The sequence below is a fragment of the Ceratotherium simum genome, chromosome 6, assembly GCF_057802395.1.
Source record: "Ceratotherium simum simum isolate JZ-2026a chromosome 6, ASM5780239v1, whole genome shotgun sequence".
NCBI lineage: Eukaryota > Metazoa > Chordata > Mammalia > Perissodactyla > Rhinocerotidae > Ceratotherium > Ceratotherium simum.
The window spans coordinates 69,776,342-69,802,227 of NC_141905.1; the positions used below are offsets into that span (position 1 = coordinate 69,776,342).

General features: G+C 42.0%; 1 protein-coding gene across 1 annotated transcript in view; it reads left to right on the top strand.

The window, feature by feature from the left end:
* The first annotated feature begins 1,000 nt into the window (after window positions 1-1,000).
* RBM20 (RNA binding motif protein 20) overlaps window positions 1,001-25,886 on the top strand; it is a 196,448-nt gene continuing 171,562 nt past the window's right edge. Inside the window, exon 1 of the mRNA XM_004428073.3 lies at window positions 1,001-1,283. Within this exon, the coding sequence (XP_004428130.2) occupies window positions 1,105-1,283 (179 nt within the window). The 5' untranslated portion in view covers window positions 1,001-1,104. The remainder of the gene's footprint in view (window positions 1,284-25,886) is intronic.

Here is a 25,886-nt window from a genome sequence, read left to right on the forward strand (position 1 = left end):
CGAGCCAGGACATTAAGTTGCACCTTGCAGGGTGGCTCCTCAGCGCAAGATGCCCGTGTCCACAGCTGTGAACCGATGTGTGCAGGTGAACCGGCGCACACCGGCTCCGGGGCAACGAACAGAGCTTCAGAAGCGGCGGTGGTGGCTGCGCGATGTTGGCGAACTCACTCCTTTTCGTCTTTTACCTTTCCACTGAGATTTCGCCAATAAATAACAAGGATAAAACGTATGCTTGGTTTTCTCTTTGCGCTTGCAGGATCGTGGCGGGGCTTTTAAAGAAGAGGGGGGAAAAATGAAGAGAAACCACGGCGGCCCCACCGGGTGCTTCTGGGCACCCCCGAAATCAGCAGCTGGAACTGCCAATTTGGAGAGCCCTCGGGCCTGGTCATCTAAGACCTGGGGTTACAAGTGCCACCGACCTGGGGGAGGGTCTGGGCTTTTCCCTCGGGGCGCCGGGCCCCTCAGCCGCAAGCGCACTGGCCAGGCTCCAGCCGCCAGAAGCGGCAAAGCCCGGCGCATTTCGCACTGGCGATGCGCGCGGACACCCCGGGCGCGCTCCGTCCGCCCCGCTTGGCAGGAGCGCGCGAGGCCGCGCGCGCCGTCCCCAGTGACAGCCCCGAGGCCGCCGCGCTCCCGGGAGAGGCGAGAGCTGGGCAGCCGGCGGCGGGCTGGCGTGTGTCTCGCCACCTCACGCGGTTGTGCTGCGCTGCGGAGCGCCCGGCCTGGGACCCTGAGGGCGCACGGTGGCGGGTGCCACACGCTACGCTCCCTCCCAGCTCGCTGCGCCCGGGTTCGGCGGGCAGACGTCTCCGGACCTCGCCGGCGCCGAGCAGCCCCCGGCTGCCGAGCTGCTCCTGCCGGCCGGGAAACGCCCCCTGACCCCCACCCCCGCGGGGCCCGGCAGGGCCAGCGGGACCCGCGGGAGGAGGAGGAGCAGGCGGCGCCGCCGGGACTGCCTCCTCCCCGCCCCTCGCGTCTCCTCCCCGCGCCACCGGGAAGGACAAGGGGACTGGGCACGGGGACCCCGGCCAGTGAGCGCCCGTGCCCCGGGGCCGCCCTTCGCGCGCGCTCTCCTGCCGCGAGCCGGGGCCGGTCTCGCCTCACATGGTGCTGGCCGCAGCCATGAGCCAGGACGCGGACCCCAGCGGCCCCGAGCAACCGGACAGAGATGCCCGCAACGTGCCCGGTGCCCCGGCGCCTCCAGCGCCGCCGGGCCCGCGAGGGATGCCGCCGCCGCCGCCGCCGCCGCCGCCCCAAGCCGGCCTACCCCAGATCATCCAAAAGTAAGAGGAGGGAGAGGGGAGCGGGGAGCGGGTGTGCACTTGGGGAACACGCCCCGGGCGCCCCCTTCTTTGGCTGCTTCTCTCCTGTCCCTGCTGAACTTCGCTTGGCCGCCTGGCGTTTGAAGTTCTCCTGCCCACTCTCTCGGCGGAGTGGGTCTCTTTCCGCCTGTTTGTGAGGTTGGGGAGAGGGAAGCCAAGTTATGCGGGGAAAATAATTTTCTTTTTCCTTATCCCCTTTCTCATCTCTTCAGGGATATTTCTGGATGTTTTGAACTAAAATAGCTCAAATTGAGGGAAAATGGACCAGAGGGTGTATTTCATCTTTCTGGTCCCAAGAGGCCGCTGAAATATATGGAGAGCCGTGCGTGAGTGTGCGCGCGCGTGAGGGGGTGTAAGGAAAAGGCTGCCAGGAAGGAACCACCCTTCATGGGGCCCCTGAAGTTTGTAAACAACACGTTTTGCTTTGCTCTGATGGAAGTATTTACACTTCTCAGGAAGGCCCTTGCGAAGAGTTCTTAGCCGCGCAACCGTTTACCGTTAATGTTACCATCTTGCGATTCAGGTGAACTGTGCGACCTGGGTCGCGCATTTTGAGAGCCGCCCTTCCCAGCGCGAGAGTAGATTGGGGGTGGTCGACAGGCTCTGAGAAGTTCTTTCGGCTCATTTGGGGGCCATAAAAGTCAAGTGATGATGTTTTGTTCGTTCTTTCGAGATTTCGTTTGACAGTTTGAGGCCTAGAATGTTGGTTTGTGTGAAGGATCTTTATTCTCTTAAGGGTTTCCTCAGCCTGGCATGAAGTTCCCCAAACTAAGAAGTGTAGGAAAGTCAGAATAATGAGTGCTTGGGGGAAACTGACGAAACTAGAGAAATACACACAAGTACAGCAAAATCAATCGTATGGAACAGAGCGGAGATTTTCCGGCGCTGCTGTATTGATGCTTTGAGTTACATAAACTTATTAAAGTGTAGTAAGAGAAATAGCCAGTTATGGGGTATAAATGGTACTTAAATATTGCTTTTAAGACTGACATATAATAGAAAGAATAGCGAAAATTCAAGTTTGATATCAAAGGACGCTGGTATCGTATTTCAGAACAAAATGGTTCCTTTTTTTGACTGGTAGAAAAGGAAAGCTCCATTTCTGACAACTCTTTGCTTTAGTTTGATGTTATATAACTTTCAACTACTAACAAGTTTCCAACTGTTTGAAAATGAAAATATTTATATTGTTATTCTGTTCCTATTGTTTTGCAAATTGTTTCAGCTGACTTGCTAAATATGATTGACAGTTTAAGTACATCATTACTTAAAAATTTCTCTTTAGTCCTTAATATAAATATAGGTCAACAGAGAAAAAAATGTTTAAAACCTTAAGTTTATTTCCTTAAAAAACCTGATTGACCAATTATTAATTGGGAGATATCTAATGTATTTCTTACCAGCCCAGTGTCATGTGGCTTCAGATTAGGCTGCGCATTAAGTCGACTGAATTTGCTTTAGTATTGGAATCACCCTGCATTTTCCTATCATTTGCTTTAAATTAGGAACAAAACAGGAATTTTATGTTCACAGAAAAATTTTTGCAGATGCGTGTCTGATTATGAAATGTTGCCAGGTTGAAAACAAATGCCATTTTGTGGAAAATGGATCAAAGTGTATTTTAGTTACCTCATTTAATAATTTGCCTTGTAAATGTATCCCCATTTGGAAAATTCCCTCTCTGGAATAGCTTACTTTAGTAGATAATTCTGAGCTTTTCAAACGTGGCCCCTCCTGCTTGCAGTCCAGGATGGAGACCTCTGATAGCTCTGCCTTGTTTTGCACTGGTTACAGATTGGTGTTTAGGGGCGAGGTCTAGGGCCAGTGAATGTGCCTGTGGGATTTGATGTTTATGTGCTTATGTTTCAAAGTCTTTCTTTATAAGGATGATTTGGGGTTTGCACTCCCCTCAGTACCCACTGAAATTCCGCTGGAACCGGGCGTAACACGGCAAATGCTTTGCAGGTCCAACTTTAATGCGCTGAAATTTGAGCAGCTTATTTTGAAACTGCGTTTGCATAATTTAATCTGAGCAACCATTTTTGTGTAGTTCTGAGGTGCTGTTTGCATCAGCCATCTTTGAGAAAACGTAGCGAGGAGATTGCCCTCAGCTGCAAAATTAGTTGCCCGCCTCTTGATTTGGGAATTTTGTGAGCTAGAGCTTTGCACGAAATTCTTCTCTAGTGGGTCGAATATTAAATAGATTTTATTGGAGAAGCTGTGTTTTTTCTAGTTATTTTAGGGAGGTTATTATGTAATTCATAAGAGGAGAAGTTTTGATTTCTTTCAAATGATAAAGATATTAGTCTTCATGTTGCATAGCGTTTAAGGATTACAAAAGTCTTCACTTCTTAATGTCTATGTTTGCTCGTTTTCATTAATAACGGCTTTCATTTTGGGTTAAAGTCAATGACTTTGTTAAAATAATACTTATGATCACAATAAAAACTGATTCCTGTTCATGTACATTGTATTTGGTCTTAAGAGAACTGCTGTCTAGTACATTTAAGTAACTAAACCCATGAGGTGTGATGACGAGTAAGACCAGCTTTGGGTTTGTTTTATGGAAGATGGTCTGGGTCCTTATGAAGACTGCATCGAAAGTTAATTTCTGTGGAGTACTTTTGTTCTACTCAGGTATATTTCGTTTTCTTATTATTGTTTCTTAGCTTCAGTCACGAACTGTGCATGACCTTTCTGCTTGTTAACCCCTGACCCCTGGCCAGTATTGGCTTTACCTATAAAGATTATCAGTCATGTTTAGACACATATAACTAATATCTTGTAAGATCTTTGTTTTAGACATGCATTCTCTAAGTTGGCCAATGTGGAGGTGTTATTGGATAAATGTCAATCATTATATAAGGCATTTAGGCAACGAGAAATATAAATAACACCTTAAGAGGAGATTTGGGACGAGTTTAGTGAATAGGAATAATTTGAGGACTTAAAGTATATATATTTTCCATACTAGCAGAAGTAAAAAAAACATTGGTGTGTGTCGGCAAATGTTTTATAAGGATTTATCTTCTCAAACATTCACAATATTTTATTTTCAAAAGTGTTTTAATTTGTGCTTTAAAGATCAAACCTAATTCTTGATTTATAAGAAGTTATTTATTAACCCTGATGAACATCAGAAATTTGAAGTTTAGGTTGTGAGTTTTAAAACTCTCTTCAGAATCAAAACAGTGCCACTCAATTTTGTGTGAAATGTTGAAGTTGGTTGTCAGACGTAGCTACAAAGTGTGCCCCTAATCCTGGTGAAAATTAATCAAACAAGCATACACACAACTTCTATGCAGTGAATACACAGGTGATTTTCCTAAAATTATTTGACTTGCAGCAAAGTATTCCTGGCTAATGCATGACCTCAAGTTGCATATTTAATTTGAGTATAGATGACTTATTTTTTCCTTTCCAGATTATTTTGATAAGCAATGAATAAAAATCAATTATAAAAATAGAAAAAGTTTTGGTTTAGTATTTGATAGCTAGTGTCACCTGCATGTATTTGTGGCTTATGAAAATAAAAATCCAGCTTTGATTTCTAAAGTTTATAGTCTTCTGCATAGCATTAGGATGCTGGCTGACTGTTTTCAGTGCAAAGTGCTCCCCTGATTCAGTATAGAAAGTGTTATAAGTAGTCACTCTTGATTGCAGATAATTTTACAGACATTCTGCATTTGGAAGTATCTCCGTGTAACTCCTAGGGAGTGACATGCAGGCAAGTTGTGTGTGATGTCCACCTACTTTGATGGGCATGCTGACAGTTACATCCAGAATCGGGGAGGAAATAAGAATTTGCCAAAAAGGGATATTACCTCACACTCACACTTGGTCCCTTTCTGGAAGGAGGATGGAATTTCTAACATCTGCCAGTTTCTAACATCAGTTTAAGTCCATTTTTAGGGGAAACAGGGATCCACTTATAGAAGGAATTTTGAAAATTTTAAACACCATCTTAAACTGCACGTAAGACAAGCATTCGGCAAGAGAAACCATCTGAGAGGATTAAGCACTTACCCAAAACAGGGTAGGAGAGAGGGTAGGTTCTTTTCTTAGCATTCTGAAAAGTTTCTTTGCTTCTCAAGAAAACCTCTTAAGGGTATTTTTTTTTTAAAGAAATTTTGCTTGAGTGCTTGTTGTGATATAAGTATTTTTAGATAGTAAGTGTAGCCATCTAGTTAAGAGTTTTTCTCAAATTGCCAAAGAGATCAGTATTATGAAATGTAGTACATTATTCTCATTAGTCACGGAAAATGACTGTACATATGGTGCGCACAGCAGTTCTAATGCCAGTGCTATGGGGGAAAGAAAAGAAGAAAATTTTATCACCCATTTTATTCTTCTATCCACTTACTCTTTTGCTACCTCCTTAGCGGTTTATCAACTTAATCATTTTAAAAGCCCAAATCTGTCCATTGGAATGTGAACTCTGATCTGTTGAGTTATCTTTGTCTGTCCTTAATAGTTACAAGAGGGGGAAAAACCCCACCAGGATTAACTCACAGTGAAACGATCCCACATTATCCAATTTCTCTTTCTCAATCTGATATATTTTCTTGCGGCTGTAGGTTCTTGACACCAGTTAAACTAATATTTCTTCCCTGCACACAACAGCTAATCCTTTAAGTAAACAAACCAATGTGGCTCCGTTCACAGCTTTGATAAACAAGAATCCAGAAAAGGTGGGAATAAGGGTCTAATCAAGGGGTAGAATTGAAATGGACTGAACTAAACATGGAAAGCAAGCATGGAAGAAGCTTGAGATAGTGGAGTTAAAATTCCGAAGAGAAATTCAGCAGCAGGGCTCCCTTCTCGCTTCATCCACCCTGGTCCCCCTGCCAGACGAATGCTTGAAGGGGTCTTCTGTGCCACAAAATCCCACTTAATCTGATTTTTATTTCCTGCCACAGTAATTATCTTGTTTGGTATGGTCTAACATATTACTTTATGTACTTGAACAGAGAAAGTTGCTGTGGGTCCACAGCTGGTGTGAATGGCTGGTAGCTGGGTTTAGAGTAGTGCACTGAACAGTTTTGCAGAAAGTAAAGCAATCCATATCCCAGAATCAGGGCAAAGACGGGAATTAGTGGTTTGTAGAAAGGAGTACAGGGCAATTCCCTTTCTGGTTAATGAACCTGGCAGGATCGTGGTGATATGTGTGTTATCCTGGAAGCTTCACGTTGCTTGTTCCCACCAGTGAGAAGACTTGGAAATCCTGACTTTAATTAAGAAGGCACATTTTGAATCAGGAATGTGAATTTGGTTTCCAGCACCACCGAGGAGGTGTCGGTGGTGGGCTGATATTTTGTCGGGCTCAATGGGTGGTCACTGTTTAAATTCCACCCAACTAGGGTTTCAGTCTTTGACATTTACAGGTAGCAAGTTTGGGGACAAGTCATCACTGCCAGCTGTTTGAGGAGGAGGTGAAAGGGAAGAAACCGCCTCCCCCAATATTGTGTTTCCATCGAATGTGATAAAGTCTTTACAGTGGCAGAAGTTACAGCCAAGTTAATTGATCCTCCTCTTTCCTCGATTCCTGCTATATTTTTTAAGATAAATAAGTCCCCTGATGGTTTAGAAGGCAACTTTTCCAACTTGCTGACAGCAGATCCATCAGGGAGATGGTACACATTGCTGTGAATGTGCTTTTTGAGCACAAAGGGAGCCGTTTAAGCAGCTTGCATGAGGATGTGTTAATAACTTGTAGCTCAGTTTGCCAAATAAATCTTTCCACATGTTCAGAAACAAAAGGCTGGGAGTCAGGCATGTGTTGGGGGTAGGGGTAGTTGTCACCCCGTGAAGATGGTTTTCACGCCACTTTTCTCTTCTTTCATGTAGGTATTTGCTTTAAGGATGCCCCAGGGCCATTTGGTCCTGTCCTTTCTTTGCACCTGCTTTCTCTCGATCACACTAATGACCCATCAGTTTTCAGTTGCTACTTCCCACTCTGGCCCAAACCTGGAAACCTCCACTCATGGTTGTCTGGATATCTTAAATACTTCTCAGTTTTGCAAGTTGTCTATAGACTGTCTCCCAAATATGATTTTGGCTCCTGTTAGACCCACCCTTAAACCTGACCTCCAGTGTCATGACACTGAAGGAGTAGACAAGGTAATATATATTTTAAAGACGTATTGATTTCACTAAGTTACTTCTTTTGGTTTATTTTGAATTCATTATTGAATAGAATGGTTTAGGATCTGCCTGGTGTTGTCAAGTGTAAAATGAGCATTTTTGCTCTAAATTAATTATTGGGTTTCTGACAAGGAGAGTCAGAGAGGAAAAGAAAACCCTGGATTGGGAGTTGGTGATCTGGACAAGCCAATTAACCTTCCTAATCCAGCCTCTCCAGGGATTGGAAATGATCGATGGCAGTTCCTTCCAAGAATTAAATTATGCGAATGTCCAAGAATATTGCTGAGTGATCATCAGTGTAGACTGCCTCCCCTCTCCTCCTGTACATCTGATGGAGAATATATCCCACATCAGTTACATTTTAGCCATGGGCGTGGGTTCATGTTTGTAAGACTGTTCACTCATGAAAACAACAATAACCACAAAAAAAGAATTTTTTCTTTTTCCCAATATTTGCAAAGAATATTTGGATCAATGCCATAATTTTAAGTTAGAAAAGTAGACGCTAATGTTAGTGAAAAGGAGGGCGTTTTATATTGCTTTATAATCACTAGAAATTTTTTTTTATTTTTTAATAAAGAACGATTATTTTGGAATGTTATAGTGAATATTTGAGTTTGCAAAAAGAGTACTGTTTTCAGTTCAGGAGACAGATCCAATCATTTTCACGTGTCTAAATTGGATTGTATTAAACACAGGCACGTGAGAGTATGTTTGGTGAGGTTACTGTTTTTAGAGGCAGAAATGTAAACGCAGAACCTACAGACCGTCTTCCAGGAGCTCGGCTGCTGCAGGGACTCGGACTCCATCAGCCGTGTCTCGCGGTCACTCTGCGTGGGCTGCAAAGACTCGCCCAGGGCTCGCGGCCTGAAAAACACCTTGCGAAGAGATCGTGGTTGTCCAAAAGGTGGGCCTCAGGTTTCTGTGTGGCTTCCTCGAATCGAAGAGACCAAATGTTTCCAGAGCGTCCTAAGGACCGGGTTTCCTGGGGCCCCTGCGTCCTCCTGGCCTAGCAGAGTAGCTGAAAGCCTGGAGTTATGGATATCCTTTGTTTGATACTTGAAAAGAAAATTTTTAACCTTGGGCATAAAAAGGGAGATGAGTTGTGTGATTAAATATTGATTTATAAACTTTAAGTTATATATATAGTAAGGATGAGCATAAAGATATTTATTGCAGCATTTTCTAAAAGAGCAAAAAATTAGAAACCATCTAAATGTTTCTCAGTTGAGAAAGTAAATCATGTGCCTGTATAATGTCATGTACCATTCAGCCATTAGAATGATGCTGTTGTCTTATATTTATTAATATGGGATACAAATCACATAATATTGTTAACTAAAAGAAGCTACAAATAGCACGTACACAGGGATCGCATGTTTTTAAAAAAATATGTGTGAGTGTGTGTGGGGGGCTTGTAAGCCTGGGAAAACATCTAAAAAACAAATATAAAGATGTTAACAGTGGTTCTAACTCTAGGTGGTACAATTATAGAGGCTTGTCTTTTCTTTTTTTTAATATACTTTCTATTTTTTTTTCAGTGAGCATGTATTAATTTTATAATAAGAGAAAACAAAACTATTTCCGTTTTTAAAACAAAAATAGGACTAGACATTACACATTGGTATTGTACTGTCTTGAAGACTGAACTGCCCACTAGTGTCTTAGATTTTAGACCTGGAAGGCATCTGAGAGCTGCTGTAGCCCAGTCCTCCTGTTTTGCTAGGTAAGGCAGGCGAGCATCAGAGAAGTCAAGTGAATCCTTCAAGATCACATAGCAAGGTAGTGGTCAGGCTGGGATAGGAATCCTTGTTTTTCCATCTCTTGTGTTTTCTACTTAGGCTGCCCTTTTGTCTGCCTGGAAATGGAGGAGAGAGAAATGGAGGCCATTCATAAACTAACCATTTATCCACTGGCTCTAGTCTGCTCAGATCCCCCAAGGGGATTTTGGGTATGTTATCTTCCCCCCTCCCCGAATCTCACCCCTTGGTTTTTCTGCCCATGGGGTAGACTGGGTCTCTCCAGGGCATCTCAAGGTCTCTTCCTTCCTGCTAAACAGAAGCTGTGTCACATTTTCTCCTCTGCTCATCTTGGCTCTAGGTGACTTTTTTTCAGATCTTTAATAGGAAAAACCCAATACCCACTTTCCATTCATATCCAGAAACATTCCCTTGACACCCTTCAAGCTATGGTATAAAGATGGACCTTTTAAGGTAAAAGGATAACTAATATTTTTATTTATAGGAAACAAAATACATTTCACTTCTTATTCTCAAGCAAATAATAGGAATCCCTGGTATTATTTCTGCCACCTCATCCCCTACTCATTCTGCTTCAAATTTGTTTCAACCAAGGATATAATTTTGACTGTACTAAAAAAGTAATCTTTGCTTTTGGGGGAACTGCATTTGTGTTCTTCCTTGCTCTCTCAGACGTACTCTCTTCTCTCTCTCTCCATATATGTATTTAAGCTATTCAAAAGTAAGTTGCATAACCATAGTTCTGTTATCCTATCTGAGGAAATTAGTCTTACTTTAATTTTTTTTCCTAATAAATACTAGATTTTTAACTTTTTCCAGTTTACAGAAGAACATCTCATATAGCTATTTTTACAACCCTTGCTGGTTCAGGTTTGCAAGTGCATTTGTTCATGATGTCTCTCTTAATTTAGCAAGTGTACTTGCCTTTTTCTGTTCTTCATGATGGAAGATTCCAGGCTAGCTGTCTTGTAGAATGAAGCATGATCTGGATCTGTCTATTGTTTCCTCATGACCAGATTCAGGTTAGCATTTTGGCAAGGATATGCAATGGGTCATGTGTGTTCCACTAAGTTTGATCCCTTGGTTAACGTGGTCACCGCTAGATCTCCCCATCATAATCAGGCATTTTTCTCTTTGTGATTAGTAAGTTGTCTGTGGGAGTGACACTGTGAGACCCTCTGAATATCCTGTTTCCCAACAAACTTTCATCTAATGGTTTTATCTTTTAATTTGACCATATTTTTAAAAAGCCCCTTTGATGAAATATGTGGAACTGAAATGATAACTAAATATCACTTTAGAATGGATTAGCTTGAGTATATAGGTTAAATCAGCCTTGCACATGTGTTTGCATTGTACCAGCCATAGAAATTATCTGTAGCCTCTAGAATTTTCTAGTCCTGACTTGATAGGAACTTAATTGATGGACACACTGCTTCCCACTTAACCCCTACAGTGGGCATTCTGTCACGGGCTGCAGTACTTTTTAATACCCATACAAAGTGAATATAAATCCCTTTTAACGCTAATGGCAGTGAGTGGATGCTCATGTAATTTTTGCTAGCTCACACAATTTTTTAGGCATCCTCTTGAAGCTGTGTCGACTCTTTGCAAAAACCTTTTATCTTCCTTTTCAAAATCATTGTATGAAGCCGACTTTAAAAATGCCTGATGACTTGCCCTGAAGCCTAAACTGGGTGAGTCCTGGAGCTGGTCTCTGACTACCAGTTTGTTCATGCTTTTTAGATTTAAGTTACACAGCTATTTTTGCCTCTTCCAGATTGGTCTTCTTATTTTCATGCACAAAATATGTCTGGGTGGGGAGTACTGAAAAGAATCAGGAGCAGGCATGCTCTCTGGTCTAGTTTCAGCTTTGCCACCGCTAACCCTGAGCCTCAGTGTTCTCGTCTGCAAAAGGGAACCACAATAATAAAGTAATTATTATTAAGCGTAATTAAATAATGAAGGCAACAATAATAACTACTAACATTTATTGAGTGCTCCCTGAGTGCCAGCTACTATTTCAAGCACTTTGTGTGTTTAATCTATTTAATCATTTAATCCAACAATAATCCTGTGAGATAATGCTGTTATTCCCCCTCCCCCATCCCCATTTTACAGATGAGGAAATCAAGTCACAAATTTACAAGGACTCAGCAAAGCTAAGAAAAATATTCCTTATGAAAGAATTGGCAGGCTGGGGCTGGGATGGGAGAATGGTATGTAAATTCAGTTGATCATATCTCTATGTAAATATCTGTCCTCAAAATAATTTATAGAAAACCCACCATTTACAAAGAAAATATTATAGAAAAAGATTGCTGAAATAAATTTGAAAGTAAGGCAAATTTAATTTGAGATAAACTAAGCAATCCAATGAAAAACATTTTCTTCTGTTTCTTTTTTCCTTTCTTAGTCTCTTGTAGCTTTAAATATGCCTTTTGGTTTAATGTGAAATCCGTATCCCAATTTAAATTCCACGAGCAAATCTGACTCTGGCATTTGATTCACTGTTTTATTCTACTTGTTATGCATGTTAGGCAAGACCTGAATTTGATGCTCAGAGAGTATATAAACACTTATAATCCTCTCAGCATGTGCTAAAATAATAAAAGATATGATAGTTTGATTTGCAAAATGATCATCTGCCAAGTTCTACCATACCATTTTGAACCAATTCAAAAAACCAAGATTCAGCAATGATTAAAGTGTTGGAGGCTCCTATTAATAGCAAAAAGAAGTTCTGATTTGAAACATGGCCACATCAGCTCGCTTAGTCTCCATGAGACCTACTTTTTTTTTTTTTTTTTTTTTTGTGAGGAGATCAGCCCTGTGCTAACATCTGCCAATCCTCCTCTTTTTTTTTTTGCTGAGGAAGACGGCCCTGGGCTAACATCTCTGCCCATCTTCCTCCACTTTATATGGGACGCCGCCACAGCATGGCTTGCCAAGCAGTGCGTTGGTGCGCGCCCGGGATCTGAACCAGCGAACCCGGGGCCACCGCAGCGGAGCGCGTGCACTTAACTGCTTGCGCCACCGGGCCGGCCCCGAGACCTACTTCTTGAACAGTCTTAGCAGACGTCGTTAGAGATGTTCTTTTGCTTTAAGAAACAGTTGTCTGTCAAAACCAGACTGAATAGAATCAATAAATCAGGAAAGGATTGTTTGCTTTTGACTTTCAAAAGGGTTTACAGTAAAGATCCTTTAAACAGTGAGTTCTTCAGTGTATTTCAAATAGAAATTTAATAAGTCTAAGACTTCAGAAGTCCAATGATAGTTTTTAAAACTTTTGTCTTTTTTGATTTTGCAGAGGTATAATTGAGGTATACGAAGCCGCATGTGTTAAGGCATCCATCAATCAAGATAATAAATATTTTTATCACCCCCCAAAATTTCTTCATGCCTTTTATAATTTCTCCTTCTCTCTTTCCCTTAACCCTCTTCCCCTCAGGCAACTACCCATCTACTTTCTATCACTAGAGGTGAGTTTGCATTTTCTAGGATTTTATACAAATGGATCACAGTATGTACTCTCATTTTTTTTTTTTGCTCAGGAGGATTCGCCTTGAGCTGACATCTGTTGCCAATCTTCCTCTTTTTTTGTTTTGAGGAATGTTAGCTCTGAGCTAACATCTGTGCCAGTCTTCCTCTATTTTGTATGTGGGTCACCGCCAGAGTATGGCAGATGAGTGGTGTAGGTCTGTGCCCGGGATCCAAATCTGAGAACCTGTGCTGTCAAAGTGGAGCACTCGAACTTAACCACTATGCCAGGGGGTGGGCTCCGGTACTCTTTTTTTTTTTTGGCCTGGCTTCTTTCACTCAGCATAATGATTTTTTTGGAAATAATATTTTAAAAAATTTTGATAAAATTCACATAACATTTGCCATTTTAACTATTTTAAATTCAGTAGTATTAAGTACATTCACAGTGTTGTGTAGCCATTATCACTATCTAGTTCCAGAACATTTGCATTACCTCAAAAGGAAACCCTGTCCCCATTAAGCAGTTATTCCCCATTCCCTCCTCCCCACAGGCCCCTGGCAACCACTAATCTGCTTTCTGTCTCTATTGTTTACGAATTCTGGACATTTCATATAAATGGAATCATATGTTATATGCCTTTTTGTATCAGGCTTTCACTTAGCAGAATGTTTCAAGGTTCATGCATGTTGTAGCATATATCAGTACTTCATTACTTTTTATTGCTGAATAATAGCCCATTGTATGGATGGACAGCATTTTGTTTATCCATTCATCAGTTGATGGATTTGAGTTGTTTCCACCTTTCGACTATCGTGAATAGTGCTGCTATGAACATTTGTGTACAAGTTTTTGCTTGAACATCTGTTTTCAGTTCTTTTGGGTATATATCTTGGAGTGGAATTGCTGAGTCATATAGTAATTCTGTGTTTAATTTATTGAGGAATTTCCAAAGTGGCTGCACTGTTTTACATTCTCACCAGGACTAAATGAGGGTTCCAGTTTCTCCACAACTTTGCCAACACTTGTTATTTTCCTTTTTTTTCACAAAAATTATGGCCATCCTAGTGAGTATAAAGTGGTATCTCATTGTGGTTTTCGTGTTTTTCTTTTTTTAATTTTTAATTTTTTTTTTAATTTTATTTATTTATTTTTTCCCCCAAAGCCCCAGCAGATAGTTGTAGGTCATAGTTGCACATCTGTCTAGTTGCTGTATGTGGGACGCGGCCTCAGCATGGCCAGAGAAGCGGTGCGTCGGTGCGCGCCGGGGATCGAACCCAGGCCGCCAGCAGCGGAGCGCGCGCACTTAACTGCTAAGCCACGGGGCCGGCCCTTCATTTGTGTTTTTCTAATGGCTAATGATGTTGAGCATCTTTTCATATGTTTGTTGGCCATTTGTATATCTTCTTTTTTTTTTTTTTAAAGATTTTATTTATTTATTTTTTCCCCCTAAAGCCTCAGTAGATAGTTGTATGTCATAACTGCACATCCTTCTAGTTGCTGTACGTGGGACGCGGCCTCAGCATGGCAGGAGAAGCGGTGCGTCGGTGCGCGCCTGGGATCCGAACCCGGGCCACCAGCAGCAGAGCACACACACTTAACCACTAAGCCACGGGGCCGGCCCTGTATATCTTCTTTAGAGAAATGTCTATTTAAGTCCTTTGTCCCTCTTTTGAGTTGTTTATCTTTTGTTGTGAAATTGTTAGAGTTCTTTATAAATTCTGGATACTAGACCCTTATCAGATATATGATTTGCAAATATTTTCTCCTGTTCTTTGGTGTTTCTCTTGGCATAATGATTTTAAGGTTTGTCCATTTTTTTGTGTATATGACAAGTTTGGTCCTTTTTATTGCTGAGTGGTGTTCCCTTTTATGGCTATATCACAAAATGTTTATCGATTTACCTGTTGATGGACATACAAGTTGTTTCCAGTTTTTGGCTATTACAGATAAAGCTGTTATTAACATTCCTTTGCAAGTTTTTATGTTGGATGTATCTTTTAGTTTTCTTGGGTAAATATCTAGGTCATTGATAATTTAACCTTTTAGGAGCACAGAGGTGATACATAATAATTTTTTGAGTGAAAACATCTATGAATTTTTATTACTATGTCTTTGAATGGAACATGTTATTATGACCCTTCAAGGCGTTTAAAGAACACATGCTTTTTCATCTTAGTTTTCAGGGCTAGTCTCTCATTAGCTTAGTTTTTTGTTTTTCTTCTACTGATGAATCTTCTTTCAATAATTTTTCATTTGACAAATAATTGTTACCAGGGAACTTGGGTCACAAGATGAATAAGACAACAAAATTTTGGAACTTCAAGCTGGAAGGGACCCTAGACCTCATCTAATTCAGTTCTCTTGTTTTATAGAGAAGGAAGCCAGGTCCAGAAGGACCACCAGATTTACCTAAGGCCACTCAGCTATTAGAGAAGTTAAGTGAGCAGAGAAAACTTACGTGCCTGTGAGAGTAATTTTAAGTCTCCTGGTGACGAGGTGTCCACAGATGCAGCAGTGCTAGGGGGTGAATGAACGGCACTGTGCTCCTGCTGTGCTGTGGGGTTCACAGGGCACTCTCTTACTTCCTAGGTTATCCCATTTAATCCTCCAACGACCCTGTGAAGTAGGTAGGGATTAAGTAACTACTCAGGGTTCCCCTAGCCAATGACTGGAGAGCCCAGGCTCAGAGCCAGGCCTTCTGACCCGTTCTACCTTGCGCTCCTTCCTTCCTTCCTTCCTTTGGAACCACCCCCACGCCCCCTTCCGTGCCACTGCCATTGCCTTAGTGCAGGCCTTGTAGCTTTTCCTCCTGCCTCCAGCTGGGCCTGTCTTCTGATCTTTCTTTTCTCTACAGCAGTGCAGCCTTAATCTTGTCGTCTGCTTGCTTAAAGCCCTGTGGAGCTTCTTGTTGCCTTGTTGAGATTCAGACTGCTTAGAAGCCCCTTGTGGATCTGCCCCCACTTAGCTGTCCAGCCTTGGACTTGCTGTTCTGTCTTTGCTGTCCTCCTGTTCTCTCTACCTATACTACCTTCTCTCTCCTGAACTCGAGCGTTCCCTTCCGTCTATACAGATTCTGCTTAGATCTCACCTCTTCTAGGGAGGCTTCCCTGACCCAATGCAGGAAGCGGGGGTTGGGTGTCCATTTCCTGTAACACTTCATGGCCCCCACTGTAGCATTTACCACATGCTTACCTCTTGTTGGTCTCCCCTGAAGACCCTGCAGAGTCCTTGTGGGCAGGACCAGTGTCATTCATCTTACTGTCCTCAGCATCTGGCAGGCTCCCTGGCTCATAGTTTGTTGAATACATGAGAGAATGAGCAACTTAACTGCAGCGCAACTTTGGATCTAGCTGACTTTGTGATGAGAAAGGACGGTCTCATGGATGAGAATTGATGCGAGACTAAAGCTTGGTTTTCTCCAACTTAGGTTTTATTCAGGCTGCCTGTCTGAAAGAGCTAGAGAGACCCAGATACTCTGCTGTTGTGTTTTGAGAGGTGGGATAGGTGGCGGGGTGGGCAGCACAGACTTAGGTAGTAAGAAACCCAGCTCTGGTCTGGGCTCCACTGTCAAGCCTCTGTGTGAGCAGAGGAAGGCACTTAGTCTCTCAGGTCCCACATTTGTTAAAGGAGGTCCAGGGGGTGGGATTATTATAGGGTATGGGGCTTCCTGTAGAGTGTGGGCTTGTTAAAGGGTGTGGGGTTTGTTATAATGATCAGTGAGATGACGTGAACATGCATTGATAGGAATAAAGTGCTGAACACGTGTGTGTCATAATGTAACCTGACTTTCTGTGTCACTCAGTCATCTCCAGCCAGGGACCTGATTGTGCCTGTAGAGGTTCAGGCAATTTCCAGGCTGAATTTCTTTTGTGAGATTTGATCCGAATAGGAAAAATGGTGGAAATGACCACATAGAACACCCCTTAAACCCTCGTTGCATCACAGCTTTCAACGACGGAAATTTCTGGATCACAAAAAAGGTTTTCAAGCCCTAAGCAAACACTTTGCTTATTTCAAGCAATTTCTTTTTTTTTTTTTATTTTGTTTTTCCCCCAAAGCCCCAGCAGATAGTTGTATGTCATAGCTGCACATCCTTCTAGTTGGTGTATGTGGGACGCGGCCTCAGCATGGCTGGAGGAGCGGTGCGGCGGTGCGCGCCGGGGATCCGAACCCCGGGCCACCAGCAGCGGAGCGCACGCACCTAACCATTAAGCCACGGGGCCGGCCCTCAAGCAATTTCTAAAACAACACAGTTGCGACACTGAGATACTTTATTATTACCTTGACGTTTGTGATAATGATAGTTTAATTGTGGCAATGATAATGACAGTTGACCTGTGGCAGCTGCAAAAAGGAGTTGCCCAGAAAATAAGTTATTGCCCATAATTTTTCAATGAGACCTACTCCAACCACCCTATTTAAATTGCATCCTGCACCTTCCAATCTCCCTTACTTGCTCTATTTTTTTCCACAGCACTTGTCATCTCCTAACAGGTAATATAATTTACTTATTTTCCTTGTATACTTCCTTATATATTTACTTACCTCTCCTCCCACTCTGCCTGTGCCATGTTAGCTCTACAAGAGGAGGGGAGTCTTATTCAGTGATTACCCCCCAGCACCTAAGAATAATACTTGGCCCCTAGAATCAGCTCACTAAATATTTGCAGAACAACTAGATGAACTGTTAATAAAAATGCCAAGCTTAGGCATTGTTACGTGGTGGCATTTGTTTCTTCTCGGAGCCCACCTAGGATGTGAACTGTATGGGCTCTAGGATCTGAGTTTTGTGACTCGGGAAACTGAAATGAAAGTGCAAGATGTTAGAAGATCATAGCCTCTGTTCCTGTGTGATTCTTGGAAGTAAAGAAGATACAGAACCTGGGCTGCCCCCCGGGCCCTGGTTACCAATGACTCGGTGCTCTTATCGCTGCCTGGCGCCTGCAGTGGCCAGTCTAGTTGGACTCTCTTTGGCAGAGATCTGAGCTGTGCATCTGGTGAGATCTTGTTGTTGGAGAAAGAGCAGTGGGGCTGAGCATCCTCAGTCCCTTGAAATAGGGACCCAAAAGACTGGAACAAAGCAACAGGGGATTAGTGAATAAATTCGGCTATATCCCCCCATGCTATGAGGACCATCTCTGTTTGCTGTTACAGAGCAGTCTCAAGCATATGGGGAAAAAAGCAGGGTGGGAAAAGTGTGTGTAAGAAAAGGAGAGAATAGTAATATATGTATATATTTTACATTTGCCTTAATTGCATAAAAATACTGGAAGGATAAGCGAAAAGAAAACCTAATAAAATGATGACCTATGAGTGCAGGTGGAGAATAGGATGAGTGGGTAGAGGGTGTGAGAGTGAGAGCCAAGTTACAGCAGGTGATGGAGGGGTGACGGAGGGTGATGGAGGGTGAAGGAGGAGGCTCCAGGAAAGACAGGTCCATCTGTCTCAGGAGGTCAATCTGAGCTGATTCTGAATCTACGCCTAGGGGCTTGTCAGGTTGTTGGAGGAAGGTGGGGTCTAGATGGAGGTGGGAGGAGAGCATTCTAGGTAGGAATGCATTTTCAGAGATGAGAAAGACCATGGTGAGCTGGGACATCAGAGTAATTCCACTTGACTGGAGGTCAGAGTGTGTTTTTAATTAAGGAGCACTGATATGGGATGGGGTAGCTGGGGAATGGTGAGAGCTGAGGATGTAAAATAAGGCGGGATGCTGGTGATACAGAAACATGTTTCTCAGTGTGTTTCTCTAACATGTCAGGAGGCCCCCGCACTAGTTGGGCGAGAGGTGAGGAGGGTCTGAAATGAGGAAGCACTATAGCACAACAGCTAAAGGTAGATATTGGAGTTTGCATCCTGGCTCCCTACTTGCTTGCTAGCTCTGTGACCTTGGACAAGTTACTTAACGTCTCTGCAATTCTATTTCTTCAGGTGTAAAATGGGGCTGATTGGGTATCTACCTCATAGTGTTATTGTGAGGAGTAAATGAGATCATACATGTAGAAGTGCCATAAATATTAGCTATTTGTATTAAGGCAGTGGCAGTGGTGATGGAGGGGAGGGGCCAGATTTGAGAGACACTAGAAATAGGGATGAGCAGGAAGAACCAACAAAGTCTGCATGCTGCCTAATCTCAGATGCTGGGAGGATGCGTGGGGGAAGGAAAGCTCAGGGAAGATGCTCTTCAGTGGTGTGGGTGTGTCTAGGGGGCCAGCACTTGGCTGTGGGACTATAACTATCCACATCAGATCTGTGATTTGTTAAAAGGATGAAAGGCAGTTAGGAAAGGAGAAAGCACCGAGAAGCCTCCCCCTGCTACCATGAATTTTGATTTTCCAATTCAGGGAACCACTTGTAGTTCACAAAGACCTAAACTAACCTATGATATTTTCAATCTGAATATTTAATACTGTGCCTAACTTCTCTGACATAGTTAGGGGAGAGAAAATTATGTGTAAAGTGAGCATGTAAGTCAGGAAAGGCTGAGGATAAAGGCAGTTCCTTGAGCACATCACTGTCGTTTCTCAAAAGAAATTTCCTTTGTCCAAAACGTAGAGAATTAAACCAGATGGCTTTAATTAAAATCCCTTTCAGAGATTGTTAATGAAGCCCCCTGAGATTTCATCGATTTTTTTTTTTTTTTATTTTTATTAAAGTCCCATCTTATGGTGGGAATGTAAAAATGGTACCTTCTATGGAAGGGAATTTGGCAATATCTAGCAAAATTACATGTGCATTATTTTTTGACCAATCCTATTTTAAAGATCAATCCCAAAGATAACATGAGGAAAAATAAGAAAAGACATATGCGGAAGGCTTTCCATGGTGGCATTATTTGTAATAGCAAAAGACTGAACATAACCCAAATGTCCATCAATAGGGAATGGGTTGAGGAAACTATGGGACATCCATGATGTGAGATCCTATATGGCTATAAAAAGGAAGGAGTACAGTCTCTATATGCAGCTATGGGATGATCTCCAGAGTATATTGTTAAGTGAAAAAGGCAGGGTGCAGAAAAAACAGATAACTTTTTTCTGAGAAATACATATGTATTTGCTTATAATTAAAAGAAATGGAAGAGTAAACCAATGATTACCTGTAGGGAGGGAGGAAATGGATGGATGGATCAAGGATAGAAGCTAGACTTTTCTGATTGTGTTTTGTACATTTGACTTTAGAACCCTGTAGATGTTTTTCTTAACTATAGACAAAATTTAATTAAAATAAAAAATAATTCCCCCAAATCAAGATTAAAATGAAACAAATGTATGTATCAAGGTGATAGCTTACCACATACAGAATTATTTCACATAACTTTAAAACACAATAATTTGATTATACATCTCTGGTGGAATATATCTTAAGGTCAAAATAAATTCCAAATAAATATTAAGTTATTTTAGTAATATTGTTAGTAATAATATTGATATTACTATTCTGAATCAATTATATATATAGTAAGTAATTATGTTAAAATCATCAGAAACCCATATTTTTAGTATAATAAAAAAGAGGCAGCAATTTTATACTCAGAGATGTTAAGTAAAAATCCTGTAATCCCTAATTTGAATTGGAAATATCAGTATGAACTAATGATATATTTTCTCTTTAACAAATAAAAAAGCAGTTCCTAACTTTGTCCATTGAAATGCCTAGAAAAAATGACTAACTTAGTAGCAATAAGCACCTCTAATGTCCAGATTGGACATGGCCTCTAAGTACAATTTCCCACTAAAAGGGACTATGAATCCTCAGAAAAATGGCTTATTCCAGGTCTGGGACAGGAAATGTGCAAAATGAGTTGGAATATCTTGTATCAGAAAGCAAAGAAGCTGTCATAGACCACTTGTGTCCTGTCGAAAGGGCTCAGGAGCCAAGTTTAGCATTTCTCACTGCCCAAACATGGAATAATTTGAGCATTAAAAAGAATAACTATAGTAGATTGACATACATCAAATATATTACAATTGTGTAAAATCCACGAGTTAAAAATTCAGTGGTCCCCAGTGGAAGAGGTTAGGGAACCAACTTATTCTGAAAATTAGTCAAGAAAGCAAAAGAAACAGATTCTGTCCTTCCTTTTGGTTATCTTAGGGTATCCAAATTGTTGATGAGGGGAAGTTCTTTTTTATAGAAGAATTCTATCTAACAAATACAGAAGGAATTATAGAATTGGAACGTCACCATTTTGTAACCTTTAGTGAAATAATGAGTTTAGACAACATGGTTATTAAATGTCTGCTAAGAACATTAGATGAAGCTGATGGGAAACTCTATAATGGATGGATCAGGCTAATGACATTCAAACCCACTGATCAATCTTAATGTCAAAAAAAGAAAGACTTCCAGACATCATGTGCCTACTGAAGTGATGCGATAGGAAGTACACAGCACTATCAAAAATAGAACCTGAATCTGTGTCAGGCCCGACATCTAACTACCAGTTTATGGAAGATACAGGGGACAGAGGAACATGTGAAAACAACACCATGGAGGGCCAGCCCTGGTGGCCTAGTGGTTACGTTCATCGCACTCTGCTTTGGCAGCCCGGTTCTGTTCTCATGCGCGGACCTACACCACTCGTCTGTCAGTGGCCATGCAGTGGTGGCGGCTCACATACAAAAAGAGGAAGATTGGCAGTGGATGTTAGCTCAGGGTGAGTCTTCCTCAGCAAACAAACAAATGAACAAAAAAACACCACCATGGAGATACAAATCAACCAGTTGGAGTATGGGACGCTCTTCAGGCCAGAAGACCTGGTTTCTTCAACAAATAAGAAAAGCAGGAGGGGTTCTTATCTATAGATTAAAAGAGACTAAAAATACTTACCAGCAAAATGCAGTCTATAATCTTTGTTTGGATCCTAGTTCGAACAAACCAACTATTAAAAAAAAAATTATGAGACTACTTAGAACATTTGAACAGACTGGATATCAAGGCTAAAGAATGATTTATTCATGTATTATTTTATTATTTATTTGTAGTTGTGATAATGTAATTATGTTAAAATTAAAAAGTTATTATATTTTAGAGCTATATACTAAAGTATTTATAGATGAAATGATGTATTTGGGATTGGCTTCAAAATAATAATGTGGAGGTGAGAATGGGCAGGGGTGCAGAGTAAATAAGATTGACCAAAAGTTAATAATTGTTGAAGCTGGGTGATGGGTACATGAGACTTTATTGTGCTGTTCTCTCTACTTTTGTATAGTTAGACAATTTCCATAACAAAAGTAAAAAAAAATAAAGCCCACCAGCTCAATCAGTTGGCCGGTCTTGATTTCAGCTGTCCCTGAATGTAATTTTGGGCTGTGGAGTATACTCTTGCAATCACCTGACTAGCGGTTAGAAGAGCTGGGATTCTAACTCACATCTGTCTGGCCCCAAAGCTCGAGGTCTTTCCATCTTACCTTGAAGAATATGTCCCTCTATGGCTCAGACTGTTGTGGAATGGTTTAGATTGAGAGTTTATAGGGTTTTACAAGCAGCTGTAATATAAACTTGGGAAAATGGAGGCAAAAGCAAAACAAGAACCAAAAATCGGAACCAAAACATCAGAGTTGGTCTTCCTTCGAAGGGAGGAAATTTAGGCAAGAAGATGGAAAGACTGCATCCCTCCCCCCTTGACCTGGTGGGGCCTTTCCTGTTGTACCAGGGTTGTGGATTGAGAGAGACCTGGATTCAAGCAGCATGGCCCATCACTTACTAGCTATGTGACTTACTGTTCTGTGCCTCGATTTCTTCAGCCAACCTCATCGGGTTGATGGGAGGATTATGTGAGCTTGTAAGGCCTCACATGTTTATTTAGAAGAGAAAGCAGAAGCACAGTTCACTGAGATCCTAAAAATCCTAAAGCTGGGCTGGGCATTCTGTGTTTGGAAGTGCCTAATGACCTGGATACCCCCCTCTCCTCTCGGCCCTAGCACATTCTCCAGCACTTTCTCCAGGACCTGGGGCAGCCTTGCCTGAGTTTGGAATGACCGTTTAGCTTGGGTGAGGAGGCACAGTGCTTTAAGGGCAGTAATTTTTCCACCTGGCCATGTTTTATTTTGTTATGTGGCTGGATAGCCAAGGGCAGCTGGAGAAGATCCTGCTTAGGTGAGTCCACAGAAAAGTCCAGCCAGATAGCTGGACACCAATGTTAACTTTGCCATCTTTGAGATTGGAAGGGAAAGGTGAAATTGCTTGTCTTTTCTGAAGGAAGCACCACATTTTCTTTTCCTTCTACTCTGTTTACCTCTTACAACCATAACCCGCCCACCTTTCCTCACTAAATGTCATAACACACAGGGCTCCATCCTGGCAATGGGGATGTTTTCATGAGCCTTTTAAGAGTTCCTGGCGAATGTGCTTGGTTGAGTCACTTGGTCACCTGGGAAGCGTCCAGGAGCCATACCTTGTGCCTTTGATCCAGTGTGGCCTTTGATCCCTGGTGTCCGGCTCTCTTTCCCCCACTGCGTGTGACCCGTCCACTCGGTGGGGGCCTGGGTGTGAGTGAGCTGCTGGTTGAGGGAAGCTCAGCCACATGGGGCCCTGATTTACGAACTGTCCCGATTTAACTGAGGCTACAGCACTTTTATTAATAGAACATGCTGCATTTCCCTTTTATAAAAATATGAAGATCACTGCACTCAGGAAAATGCCTGGTGACTTTCTGTCTTTAGGGCATGTTCATCATCAGGCTAAAATTAAAAGTGAAGTCAGGCCCTTCTTGAGTCTATTTTTAACTGAGTTTAGCATATGAATGTGAACGTGAAGTCTTTCTTTAGATCTCCCTTAACTCAATTACTTACTTATGCCAAGCATCCCGCCTGGAGTTCCAGAGCCATGGCTGGGTCTACCTAGGGTGAGAGGCCCAAAGGGATGTTAGGGTCATCTTGCTGATCCTCTGCTATCTGAGTTTATGTGTCTTCATCCTTCCTAGCTTCACTTATTCCAGAAGGTTAAGGTGGAGCTAGTCATTATACTAAAAAAAAAATAAAATGGGAAAAACTCAACTAACCACCCAACCAACCAACCAACCTGTGACCATTCTGTGATGCTTAGATATCAAGTAGCCCCTAATTGGTACATATTTTTCTAGGGGCTCCAATTTAGGAGCAGCCACTTGGGTGGAAGGGGAGACACTGGATGGCAGGGGAGACTTTGTCATTCAGCAGAAAGTGCGAATGGCCCTGGCATACCACGGGAGACTTGGGACAACAGGTGGAAGGAGGGAGAGGGAAAAAAACTTAACAAGTGTCATTCCTGTCCAGAGAGTTCACAATGAGTGATGAGAGTGCTAGGGGAAACCTGCAGAAATCCTCTTAAATTCCCTCTTTGAAATCTTTTTAAAGTCTACTCTTTGAGGACTGCGAAGGGAGGGGAGAGCAGAGGGCAGAGTTGATCCTAACTCTTAAGATTCTTTGGCCTAAAGTTTCACTTGAAGGCAGAGACGACAAAGGCTCTTTTTCTGAGCTGCTGCTTAAGGCAGTTCCCTGTGGACAGTTTTCGAGTAAAACACTTTTTTAAAAAGCTTATTTATCATGATAAGTCCTGACCCTTGTTTTGTTTTTTTGAAAAGTGATTTTGAAAATGGTGATTTTATGTGAAAAAATAGTGTTCAAGTTGTGTCATTTTTCTTTCCACTTTTACATGAAAGTATATTCAGCTCAGATTGCCCTGAACCCCTTAAAGGCGTTGTCATTTTTAAGCAGAGGAAAAACTTCCTTTTATTTTTTTGGTGTGGCAGCAAAGCCATCATTGAGGATAAGTGAAGATTTATTTAAAATGCCCATTACTTTTGCTAATCCGCTGATGGTGAGGTTGTTTATGGCTGGAGAAGTATGAAAACGTTTCCAGATAGAGTCTGAGAGGGGAGAACAGGGAAGGGGTGTGTGTATTTGTCTCTGTGTGTGTGTGTCTGTGTGTGTGTGGCAGGGTGGTCATTTTTACTTTTGGGAACTAGGAATGATATTTCAACAGTAAGCTCCTTCCATATATTATTTGTGTTTTCTGTTGAAAGCAATCAAAATGAAGTATGACATGTTTATAGGCCACTACTGTCTGTCTTAAAAAGTCTCTTATGGGTTTTTGCCTGCCATTTAACAAACCACTTACATGCTTTAATGATGTTTTCAATAAAACTTTGGATTAAATTACAACACTTTTAGGCTCAGAAGGTTGTTTTCAATTCTGAAGACTTTGCACCCTCACTTGATTGCAGTACATTTTAAAGGACTGGCTGGCCCAGCCGGATTGATACTTCTGGGTGTGTCCAGTTAGTAAAAGAAGGTAAGGTTTGGAGTGGGGAAGGGTATACACTAAACGTGCTTAAGAAAGTTGCCATAGTCCTGAAGCAAAGTGGCTGAAAGATGCTCTCCTGGTTTCTGGATAAGGCAGTTGCTTGGGACTTGTGAGTGGACAAACCCCTCATAAACAGAATTGCTGAATTCAAAATAATATGCCATTTCTTTGAAACCATTCAATTTCACCCTATTTAGTTGTTCCAGGTATTTTGTTGTTGTTGTTGTTGAGGAAGATTGTCCCTGAGCTAACATCTGTGCCAGTCTTCCTCTATTTTGTATGTGGGATGCCGCGGCAGTATGGCTGACAAGTGGTGTAGGTCCTCACCCGGGATCCGAACCCTGCGAACGCCGGGCTGCTGAAGCGGAGCACACAAACTTAACCACTACACCACTGGGCTGGCCCCTGTTCCTAATATTTTTGTCTTGGTTTTTACCTTGACTCAACTTTATTCCTTAGTGAGCCTAATGATTCATCTCTTTGGAACCTTTTATTTCCACCTTGTTTGGTTGTTCCCGTTTAGGAGAACATTTTTGTCTTGTTTTTCCCTTGCCTCAACTTGACCCCTTAGGGAGTCTAAGGATTTCACATTTTGGAGTTTCAGGGTGGATCCAAGAAATGGTCAAGATCACTCTTGTCAATTTCCCAGGGACTGTTGGGTGGTACATGGTACAGATAGATAAGAGTGTAGCACATCCTTAAATTGTCCTCTGAGGTGAGATCTGAGCCTAGATTTCAACTGAGCTGTGTTTCTTTAGATCATATGCTTGTGGTGTGTGAAAAGCCCCTGCTTTGCTTCTTTCACTGTTAAGATTTGTGGGATTGAGGCTAGGCCTGGAATCCACCACAGTGTTCCTCTCAGCTGGAGTTCTCCAGCACAGGGGCTGA